Raw genomic sequence first — 11879 nt, forward strand, 5'->3', positions numbered from 1 at the left:
CTTGGCTGGCAGGTTTTCAGGGGAGACCGTGGGAGAAGGGGGGTGATATGAACAGGCAGAGGTTTCTGCATGTGCTTTCTGTACAGAATCAGCTTAGCGGTCGAGACTGTCCTCTTCCACTTCTGCTCCACCCTAGGAGACAGTGTCCCAGGGATCCCTGGCAGCTCCTGCCTTGGGAGGCGCCCGGAAAGAGGCAGGGCTTTGTGGGCGGGACCGGACGGTGGGCGGAGCAGAGACTGCAGGGCTTGTCTGGTGGGCGGGGCCACTGCGCGGACGGCCTCTCTGCCGGGGGCGGGGCTAAGCTAGGAGCGGAGCTAGGCTAGTGGGCGGGGCCTGCAGTGAGGAGGTGTGGAGGGGGCGGAGCTGTGCGGGTTCGTGGAGGAGGGGCCGAGGCGGAGCCAGGCTTGGTCTGGGGAACCCGAGGGCGGGGCGAGGGCGGGGCGAGAGCGGGGGCGGGGCGGACGGTGCTCTCCCGGCGGCCGGCGGGGCACGCTAGTGTTGGGGTCCCGCCGCGGTGAGGATCGAGTTCGTGCAGGTCGGTCAGTCGTCGGGGCCTGCGCTGGGCCCGGGCCCATGGCGGCGTCGGCGGCTCTGTCTGCGGCAGCGGCGGCGGCGGCCCTGTCTGGCCTGGCGGTGCGTCTGTCACGCTCAGCGGCCGCCCGAGGCTCGTACAGCGCCTTCTGCAAGGGGCTTACGCGCACGCTGCTCACCTTCTTCGACCTGGCCTGGCGGCTGCGCATGAACTTCCCCTACTTCTACATCGTGGCCTCAGTGATGCTCAACGTCCGCCTGCAAGTGCGTATCGAGTGAGCACCGGCGGCAGTGGCGGAGGCCCGGCTGGAGGGGCGCCCGTGTCCCCGCCCGCCCCCGGCCGCCGGGTCGCCGGCATGAAGGACAGCTGGATCGCGGCGGGGGGCGGAGGCGGGGCGGCCCAGGCCCCTGGACTCTAGACCTCCGCCGCCCAAGCACGAAGGCCCAGCCCTGGCCCGGCCGCGGTCTCAACCCGGAGACCCCGGATCGCGCAGAAACGCACTGAGCAGGCCCCTACCATCGGGCTCCAGAAACTACCTAGGCTCGGCCTACCTGTTGCCTCACATTGGCCAAAGAGGGGGAAACCAGAAGGAGGGAATTGCTGCGGCGACTTGACTTTCCAGGCCCCGAGCAGAAAGGTAGGAGGCGACAGGTTGGAATGGGGGAGGGGCGGTGGCTCTGCCCTCCAGAGGTCGGGGCGCCTTGGCGGTCGGGGGGAAATATGGAAGGCACCGGGGCAAACCAGCCCAAAGAGCTGTGGAGCCCAGCTGGGGAAAGGAAAGGCAGCCTCAGGTTCTCCCCTCCTCTCCAGTCATCATTCCAGGATAGGGTGAGGGGCGGACCCCTCCCGCCCACTTCCCAGTCTGGGGAATGGAGGGTAATGGGCTGGAGGTGGCCCCAGGAAGGCCCTAGAGGAGCAACGATGTCCCCACCCCTCTCCTTCCCCCCAGTCGGTGGGCATAGGGCGGATGGTTCTCTTCTAGGCCGAGCCCCACGTCTGTTCTCTTCTCAGCCCTCAGCCCTGGGGCTCTCTGCAGCTCCTGCACAGCCCTTGGCAAAACTGCCTCCTGCCCTGTCTTTGGGACCAGAGGACTGGTCTCTGCCTGCTCCTGCTGTCCCTCGTGTTCCCCTGCCCCTACCTGAGGGCACCCCGCAAGCTCTGTATTTGGAGACAGGGAAGAGTGGGAGAGACGCATTCCTACCGTCCCCTCCCCCACCGTCTTGCTCTTCCGCCATGTCAGCCCACGCTCCCTAAGGCCCCTAGCTAGCAAGGCCCTCCCAGGGCCAGAGTCGCATCCTCCAGCCCCAGACGGCCTCTAGAAGCCTACCGTGTACTGAAGTGATCTGGGCAAAGGAGACCTCCCTGAGCACACAGCAGCTCTCAGCCTGGGGTGGGCAGAGCAGATGGAGAAGAGGCTTGCAGAGGAGGCCATTCCTGGGGAAAGCAAGGACGTGTCTGGTGGCCAGGCAACTGAGGTCCCCATCTCTTTCTTTCTCTTTCAGGCATTGGCGTTTGTTGGCGGTGACCTGCCCCTTCTTTGGCCTTGCCAAGAGTCTCATCCCTGCCCTGGGGCACCTCTGGCCCTGGACCTGCTTGGGCAGAGGCAGCATGAAGGACCTGAACAACAGAAGAAGGGCCTTCCTAGTAGAGGCACAGCATGGACAAAGGCTCACGGGGTGGGGGTGCCCAGGGATCGAGTCCTGGCTTGGGAAGGAAGGTCTGAGTTCCCTGGGAACTGAAATCTGCTGGCAGCACTGTGAGAGGTGTATTTCCCCCTTCTAATGACAGAGGAAACTGAGGCTTCGGGGGGGTGGGGGGTTGCCCTTGATACACAGATAGGAGGAGGAGGAACTGCGTGTGCCCCTGGGCCTGCAGGCCCCCACACCCCTCCCCAGTCTTCTCCAAGACCTGGCATGGTGGGAGGAGGGAAGGGGAAGTGGAGAGGGAAGCATAGGGCTCCTGGGGCACCAAGGGAGAAAGGGGCCTAGGGGTAGGGAATCTGGGGATCTCACTTTCTTTGGAGCAGTACGGAATGTCACAGGGAAGATCAGGAGGACAGACAGCTGAGATGGGAGACAGAAGAGATGGGCCCCAGGACCCTTGGGGAGCCAAGCTCTCCCCCACAGCCTAACCTCCCCACCCCACCTGGAGCTTCACCAAGGGCTCCTCAGCAGTGCAGTGGCACAAGCCTCCCAGTTTGGTGGGCAAGTGGGGGTGATCTTGGTGGTGTGGCTCCTGGAGACACACATAACCAGGAGGGTGAAAGGATAAACTTGGGGTGTGCTGGGGCTGAGACCCATGGCATGACCCCAATTCTCTCTCCTCAAGTTCGACCCCCCATCCCCAGGACCACACAGGAGAATCTCATCTCACGGCTTGGATTGGTCCTGGGGGCCCCCGGGTGTGCTGCTAACCAGTGTACAATGGTCAGGAGCAGCCCAGAGGGGAGCCAGGAAGAGACCCTCGCCCTCACCCTCTTTCCCCATTTCCCCATCTCTTGCACTGGTACCCCGAGGGCCACGTTCTCAGTTCCTGGGACTGAAAACTGCAGCAGTCTGGCCAGCTCCAGGGACAGAGTGGCCCAGCCACCTACCATGTACCCTCCTCAGCTGCCCACTGGACCCAGGTCCTGAATGAAGCCAGCTGCCTGCCTCACCCCAGAAGAGGCTGGACAGTGGCTGCCTCATGCCCCCTGCAGTCTCCCACAGCCAGGGCCCGATGGCGTGCCTCCTAGTCCCAAGTTTCCTGAGAACCCCTGACCCTGCTGGCCTTTCATCCCCCGCAACCCTGTCCACCCTGGACCACCTCTGGGGACCCGTCAGCCTGCTAGTTCTCCCAACATCTCTGGGGGCAACCTCTGTGGGTCAAGAGTGACACAGGGTTGGAGGAGAAGAGGAGTGAGGGGCCTCCTTGTGTCTGATGCACAGATGTGGCCCTTTCAAGCCCTGGTATCACCCTCTGGGTGAATGGATTCCCAGCTCCACCCTCTTCCTGGGCCAGCCAGGATGGATGGAGGAAAGCTCTTTGCTGAGTGCATGTGTGGGAGTGTGGGGGGTGCCTGAGCCCTCCCCATGCAAGGGACTCGGCCTGGGACCGTGGAACCTGCTTCTCTACTGGGAGAAATGTGCATCAGAGCTGCAGGGGTCCCTACCCTAAGAGACCCCCGACTGCAGGGAGCCCCACCCCATAAGAGGGGCATGGAAATCCATGTCCTCCCCCCTCCCGCCCCGTGGCTTCTGCCGTGGCTGTATTGGCCTAGAGGGGCTGGCTGGGGAGGAGCAGGGCTGAGCCCCTCAGCATCTGCTCCTGTCCCTGCCTTTTCACGCCTGCTGCTTGAAGTGGTAGCTCCACCTGCTGCTTCTCCACCTCCCCTCCCCACCTCTTCTCTCCCCGACGGGGCCCTTGCTGCGTGACAGGGTCTCCATGCACTTTATTTATTTGCAGTCTGTTTGCCAGGCAGTGGAGCTTCTAGACACCGACCGGAATGACATACTTTTCTGTGCGTGATTCACTGTGTACTGGTCAGCACAGGCTGGCCAGAGACATGTTCTTGTTTCTGGTGTTGTCATGTCTTCTTGTTTTCTCTAAGTTAAAAAAAAAAAAAAAAAAGTCCTTGGTTTAATACACTAAAATCCCAACTGGAGGCCTCCCGTGTCTGGTGGGGGTGATGCAGTGGCCCCGGGTGGAGAGAGGCCCCATGGTGAGGTCACCGGCTCCCATGGCCAGGGAGAAGCCTCTGAAAGGTAGGGGTGGGGGAGGCTGTAGCAGGGACCGTGTTTCCTGTTCAGAGGCTGTGCTGAGGACTGACTTGACCCGGACCACTGCCCCATGAGAAGAAGGCAGCAGCCTGAGCTGGCCCCAAGAGGTGGCTGCTTGTCCTGTTGACAGCCTCTGTTCACCCACCAGGCCCCGGGTGAGAGGCATCCTGAGGACACAGGGCTATGCTCAGACTCAGGAGTGCAGTCTGGGTTTAGGGGCCCTGGGGGCACCCCTGTTGCCAAAGGCTACCCAGGAGCCACAGCACCCTGGCAAGGAGGACCCCTCCAAAAGCACTGGTGCCAACACCCTATGGCATCTGCTGCCACAGGAGAAATGGACCCCAGTCCCTGAACTTCCCTCCCCTTTGTCTAGATGGTCCTCTTCAGTCCCTGATGGTCCCATCCCCACTCCAGGGATCACGTGACTTGGCAAACCAAGATGGGGTTGGAGCATGGCTCCAAGGCCTCCTGAAGAGGGAGGACCACCCCTCCCATCCCTGCTACAGAGGAAGGGAAATCAGGAAGGCCGGTTCTGCTCAAATGGGACCCCAGGAGACCAAAGCCCTGAGCTGTAAGTCCAGGTCTTCCACTTCCTACTGTGTGGTGCCAGGCAAACTGCACAACCTGGAGTTTTTAGTAAGGTTCTTTTGGGATGCTTGTCAGCAGTGAATACAATGTCTGTTCAATGTTTGTCATCAGGTCTCACCTGGAGCAGCCTTTTTAATGTGGGAAAGGGAACCAAGTGAAGGGAACGGACATCTGATGAGAGCCTGCCATGTACCAGGCACCATTCTAGGTGCTTTGCATTCCTAATCTCCATTTTACAGAGAAATTGAGGATAAGAACCAAGTCTGAAATAGAACCCCAAGCAGAATCTCTTTTCCTGAGCTCCCAATGCCCACTGGAGAGGCAGGGAATTGGGCTGGAGTAGTGGTGGAATGGAATAGCAAAGGTGGAAGATGACCCTGTTCTTTCTGGATGGGGTCCAGGAGGCAGATAAGAAATCCAAGTGTGGCCGGGTGCAGTGGCTCATGCCTGTAATGCCAGCACTTTGGGAGGCCAAGGTGGGCGGATCACAAGGTCAGGAGTCAAGACCAGCCTGACCAACATGGTGAAACCCCGTCTCTACTAAAAATGCAAAAATTAGCTTGGCATGGTGGTGCACGCCTGTAGTCCCAGCTACTTGGGTGGTTGAGGCAGGAGAATCGCTTGAACCTGGGAGGCAGAGGTTGCAGTGAGCCAAGATCTGGACAACAGAGTGAGACTCCAGCTCAAAAAAAAAAAAAAAGAAAGAAAAAGAAAAAAAAAAGAAAGAAAGAAAGAAAAGAAAAGAAATCCAGGACTTGGATGGGGGACAGACTTGGGAGCCTTCTCCAAATGGAGCTCCCCAGTGGGAGCAGCTGGGGCCACCCTAAGATGGGTTCACCTGTCTTTTCTCTATCCTCCCTCCAGAATTGATTGAAACATAAGAGACTGAGTCAGGAGAGGGCAAGAAAGCAGCTAAGTGGGCGGTTCCGGGGGCGCCAGAGCAAATACAATGAGAAATGGGAAATATAAAGAGCATGCAAAACCTCATCCTACTCCTTTTCACTCCACCCACAAGGGAAACTGCTGCATTTGGACAAATTTCTACTTTGTGTTGGTGGAGGGAAGGAGAAAGAACATACTACTTTGAAAACTTCTCCTCCCACTTCATCTGTATCTTTCCATGTTATTAGGTATTTTTCTATATCCAAAGTCACCTAGTAGTCTCTTGTATGAAGGTATCATGCATTTCTGAATGCCTCTTGGTTATTTCCCTTTATTGTTTATTTGGGGAGTTTGGTTTCTTGGTTGTTTGGTTTTTTTCTGTGGTTTTGTTGTTATAAACGTTCCAGTAACAGATAAGTTGGACCTCATCAAAATTAAAAACTTTGGTGCATAAGAAGTCACTATCAGGACAGTGAAAACACACCCTACAGAGTGGGAGCAAATGTTTTAAAACATATATCTGATAAGAGATTTGTATCCAGAAATATAAAAAGAACTCCAGCTACTCAATAAAGAAAGACAGACAACCCAATCAAAATATGGGCAAAGAGTTTTAATACACATTTTTCCAAAGAAGGGATACATATGGCCACCAAGCACATAAAGATCTTCAACGTCATTAGTCATTAGGGAAATGCAAATCAAAACCACAATGAGCTACCACTTCACCCTCACCCACTTCACTCATTAGGATACTTATTTATTTATTTATTTATTTATTTAGAGACAGCATCTTGCAATGCCCAGGCTGGAGAGCAGTGACACAATCTAAGCTCACTGCAACCTCTGCCTCCTAGGTTCAAGTGATTCTCATGCCTCAGCCTCCCAAGTAGCTGAGATTACAGACGTGGCCACCACACCTGGCTAATTTTTGAATTTTTTGTAGAGATGGGGTTTCGTCATGTTGGTCAGGCTGGTCTCGAACTCCTGGCCTCAAGTGATCAACCCTCCTCAGCCTCCTAAAGTGCTGGAATTACAGGTGTGAGTCACCATGCACAGCTCAACTTTAAAAAAAAAAATTTAAAACAGCAAGTGTTGGTGAGGATGTGGAGAAATTGGAACCCTTGTTCATTACTAATGGGCATGTAAACTGGTACAGCAGCCACTGTGTAAAACTGGTGGTTCCTCAAATAGTTAAACCTAGAATTATCCTATAGCTCAGCACTTCCACTCCTAGGTACATACTCAAAGGACTGAAAGCTGGTGCTGAAACATGAATTTTCATAGCAGCACTGTTTACAATAGCTAGAAGGTGGAAACAATCCAAATGTCTATCAGTCTATCAACTGATAAATGAATAAACAAAACTTGGTATATTTATACACTGGAATATTATTCAGCCCCAAAATAATCCCACAATGAAGTATTTGACACATATTACAAGGTGGATAAACTTTGAAAATATTATGCTAAGTGAAAGAAATCAGACACGAAAGATTACAAATTTTATGATTCCATTTATATGAAATGTCTAGAATATGTAAATTCATAGAGACAGAAAGCAGATTAGTGGCTGCCATGGTCTAGGGGAAGGAAGGATGGAGAGTGACTGCTTAATGAGTACAGGGTCTCCTTTTAGGGAGGTGAAAATGTTTTGGAACTAACTGGTGATGGTTACACAACATTGTGAATGTACTAAATGCCACTGAATTATACATTTCAAAATGGTTGATTTTATGTTATGTGGATTTCAACTCAATAATGAAAACAAAATTTGCTGACACATTTTATTATCTCACCACTGGGCCTCTTCCATAGATGAACTTCTCTCCTGCCCTTTCATTCAATCCCCTGCAGCCCTTGTCCTGCCCCTGTGGTATAAAAAGCTTAGAAAAGTAGCCCCATCCCATTAGTTCCCAAGCAATCCTAGCCCTCAACTCCTTCCCCATTAGGGTGGCTCAGAGAGTGGGAATCTCTAGCGAACAATGGGATTGAGGACTGATCTGGCCATATTCCTCAACTGCCTGACCAGTGGAGAACAGCACAGACTTCTTGACTCTTCCTCCTGGCCTCCTGTTTTTGAAAAAAAGAACATTCCCCTCCCATCCTGGCTGACTTGCCCATACTGCCTTTAGTCTGGGCTCCTGGCTGTAACCCTGGGGCCTTCTCCTTGGACATGGATGTCTTGGCCTTGTAATTATATTGGATACCACAAACACATGAATGCCTGACCCTCTGGACACAACCCTACATCATCTCACATTCCCAGTTCCTCCCAGGAAGAGGATCAAGTGACAAGCAGACCCCAGGCAGCAGAGACCAGCCGAGGCGGCTCAGTCACTTGGCACAATGTTTAAATATGACATTGATGGAGAGCAGACATTGAGTCTGTATTAGTCTATTCCTACACTGATACGAAGAAGTACCCAAGACTGGGTAATTTATAAAGAAAAAGTGTTTACTTGACTCACAGTTCTGCATGGCTGGGGAGGCCTCAAGAAATTTACAATGATCATGGAAGGGGAAGCAAACACATCCTTCTTCACAAGGTGGCAGGAAAGAGAAGTGCCAAGTAAAGGGGGAAAAACCCTTTATAAAACCATCAGATCTCATGAGAACTGACTTATTATCATGAGAACAGCATGGGGTAACCAAGCCCATGATTCAATTATCTCCCACTGGGTCCCTTCCACCACATATGGGGATTGTGGGAACTATAATTCAAGATGAGATTTGGGTGGGGACACAGCCAAACCATATCATTTCACCCCTGGCCCCTCCCAAATCTCATGTCCTCACATTTCAAAACACAATTATGCCTTTCCAACAGTCCCCCAAAGGCTTAGCTCATTCCAGCATTAACCCAAAAGTCCAAATCCAAAGTCACATCTGAGACAAGGCAGTTCCCTTCTACATAAGGGCCTGTAAAATTGAAAGCAAGTTAGTTGCTTCCTAGATTCGATGTGGGTACAGGCATTGGGTAAATACACCCATTCTAAATAGGAGAAATCAGCCAAAACAAAGGGGCCACAGGCCCCATGCAAGTCCAAAATCCAATAGGCCAGTCATTAAGCCTTAAACTTCCAAAATTATCCCCTTTGACTCCATGTCTCATATCCAGGTCATGCTGATATCCACGGCCTTGGGCAGCTCTGCCCTTGTGGCTTTGCAGGGTACAACCCCCCTCCCAGCTGCTTTCACAGGCTGGCATTGAGCATCTGTGGCTTTTCCAGGCACACAGTACAAGCTGTTGGTGGATCTGCCATTCTGGGGTCTGAAGTCTGGAGGATGGTGGCCTGCTTCTCACAGGTCCACTAGGCAGTGCCCCAGTGGTGACTCTGTGTGGCAGCTCCAGTTCCACATTTCCCTTCTGCACTGCCCTGGCAGAGGTTCTCCATGAGGGCTCTGCCCCTGCAGCAAACTTCTGACTGGACATCCAGGCATTTCCATACATCCTCTGAAATCAAGATGGAGATTCCCAAACCTCAATTAATGACTTCTGTGTACCCACAGTCTCAACACCACATGAAAGTCACCAAGGCTTGGAGCTTGCACCCTCTGAACCAATGGCCTGAGCTGCACCTTGGCCTCTTTTAGCCACAGCTGGAGCTGAAGCACCTGGGACACAGCACACTATGTCCTGAGGCTGCACAGAGCAGGGGGACCCTGTTCCTGGCCCAGGAAACCATTGATCCCTCCTAGGCCTCCAGGCCTATGATGGGAGGGGCTGCCATGAAGGTCTCTCACATGCCCTGGAGGCATTTTTCCCATTGTTTTGGTGATTAACATTCAGCTCCTCACTACTTATGCAAATTTCTTCAACAGGCTTGAATTTCTCCTCAGAAAATGGGTTTTTCCTTTCTGTCACATCATCAGGCTGTAAATTTTCTAAATTTTTATGCTCTGCTTGCTCTTGAACACTTTGCCGTCTAGAAATTTCTTCCACCAAATACCCTAAATCATCTCTCTCAAGCTCAAAGTTCCACAGATCTCTAGGGCAGGGGCACAATGCTGCCAATCTCTTGGAATAGCAAGAGTGACCTTTACTAGTTTCCAACAAGCTCCTCATCTCCATCTGAGACCACCTCAGCCTGGATTTCATTGTCCATATCACTATCAGCATTTTGGTCAAAGCAATTCAACAAGCCTCTGGGAAGTTCCAAACTTTCCCACATTCTCTTGTCTTCTTCTGAGCCCTAGAAACTGTTCCAGCCTCTTCCTGTTACCCAGTTCCAGACTCACTTCCACATTTTCAGGTATCTTTATAACAGCACCTCACTACTCCTGGTACAAACTTACTGTGTTAGTCCATTCTCACACTGCTATGAAGAAATACCTGAGTCTGGGTAATTTATAAACAAAAGAGGTTTAGTTGACTCACAGTTCCTCATGGCTGGGGAGGCCTCAGGAAACTTACAATCATGGTAGAAGGGGAAGCAAACACATCCTTCTTCACATGGTGGCAGGAGAAAGAAGTGCAGTACAAAGGGGGAAAAGCACCCTATAAAACCATCAGATCTCATGAGAACTTACTGTCATGAGAACAGCATGGAGATAACCATCCCCATGATTCAATTACCTCCCACTGGGTCCCTTCCACAACATGTGTGGATTATGGGAACTATAATTCAAGATGAGATTTAGATGGGGACACAGCCAAACCATATCAGAGTCCCACAAGTGGGGTGACCAGACCCTCAGAGTTTCAGCAGGACCAACAGGCTGGAACTTCCAAGGGTTTGCTCTCTGGGCCCTGAAACTGGGAGACAGTCTTGCTACAGGCTGTACCCTATTGGCTCTCCTCCTGCTGCCATGCTGACTGTGGCAAACACACCAGTCGCTGTTGCCATCTGTTCCAACTTGGCCACCTGGAACAAGGCTGAACCTTGGGCCCTCTCCCAGTTTGACAGAGCAGTCCCCAAGGCCTTCTGAGTCTAGACTGACTCATGCCCTGCCACTAGCCATTTCTTGGAAGGCTCCCTCTGTGGCAGCCATGACAGCACTTCCTCTTCCTGGCCACCAGAATCCATCTGTAAAAACTGTGGCTGCTTTTCCACTCAAGACACCCCTTCCCACAGATATCAGGGGTTCACTCATTAATGAAACCTTCCTTCTTTCTCCCCACATACACTAATTCATGCCACAATCCCCCACCACCTGTAAAAATCAGAAGGCCTTCATGCTCCAGGAAAGGCCTTCAGGACACCTTGAAAATGGACTCATGGCTCATTCTCTAGCCCCTCTCCATGTCTGATACTATGGTGGGCACCAGGCACAGATTCCCTGTGGGCAGTTAGAGGAGGAGCTCACAGGAACATGTAAGTGCAGAGTAGGAGCCAGGGTGTGAGTGAGGGCTCAACTAATAGGAATGTGATGCTCCTCACCACCACCAAGGAAGTAATCTAGGATATGGGTGATGTCGCTACCTTTAGGGAAAAGGTCAAATCAGAAAAACTGGGCCACCCAGACCAGCAGAGCAGCAAGATGGCCTTCCCAGTTCCCAGAGACTGCCACCAAAGGATTTCATTTTTCAAATCATGCATGTTAAAAAGAAATATCAGGGTACATGCAGCATGAATCCCACTGGACACACCAGACACAGCTGGAAGGTGATTTCATTAATACTACGAAAGTGCTCTCAAAGAAGTTTTCCTGGAATGTCTTTTCTAAAGGCCTTTCCAAGTGAACACCATGGCAAATCTAAGCACTGGTTACAGCAGTTTTTGCTCAGATGTGATGCAAAGCCTCACCCCAGACCCTCGGTTGTATTTCCCATACTTCTCTTTCCACTTCCCTTTTCTACGGGCTTTTACCCATGGAAATGCAGAGAGCAGAGGCCAGCCTGGGAGCTCAAAGGCTGGCTTGGGGGTTCAGCTTCTGACTCATCAGCCCTGGGAACATGGGCATGTCACTGTGCCCCTCTGTACCTGCCTCCCTCTCTGCCCCATGGGCACAGCAGTTCATGAAGTGGAAGCAACGTTCACAGTGTCTGTCAACATTTGAAACTGACAGACTCATCTCTCTTCCATTGCCTAGTTTCTCACTTTCTATGACTTTTCCTGGTGACAGCAACTCTCCACATACACGCCACCTGGGAATGACTGTAGGTTTAATGTCAA

At 52.6% G+C, this 11879-nt stretch overlaps 2 protein-coding genes across 2 annotated transcripts in view; both read left to right on the plus strand.

Annotated features, from left to right (window-relative positions):
* Positions 1-4170, plus strand: part of LOC100999222 (small integral membrane protein 10-like protein 2A) — a 134853-nt gene extending 130683 nt beyond the window's left edge. Inside the window, exon 2 of the mRNA XM_003918316.4 lies at positions 2035-4170. The gene's annotated coding sequence lies outside the window, so the exon portion shown is untranslated. The remainder of the gene's footprint in view (positions 1-2034) is intronic.
* On the plus strand, positions 461-4170 carry LOC101005275 (small integral membrane protein 10-like protein 2A). Its single transcript, XM_017954401.3, has 2 exons — positions 461-1169; positions 2035-4170. The coding sequence occupies exon 1, from the start codon at positions 574-576 to the stop codon at positions 808-810; it is 237 nt and encodes a 78-aa protein (XP_017809890.1). The 5' UTR covers positions 461-573; the 3' UTR covers positions 811-1169; positions 2035-4170.
* Positions 4171-11879: the final 7709 nt, after the last annotated feature.

This window comes from Papio anubis, chromosome X (assembly GCF_008728515.1).
Source record: "Papio anubis isolate 15944 chromosome X, Panubis1.0, whole genome shotgun sequence".
NCBI lineage: Eukaryota > Metazoa > Chordata > Mammalia > Primates > Cercopithecidae > Papio > Papio anubis.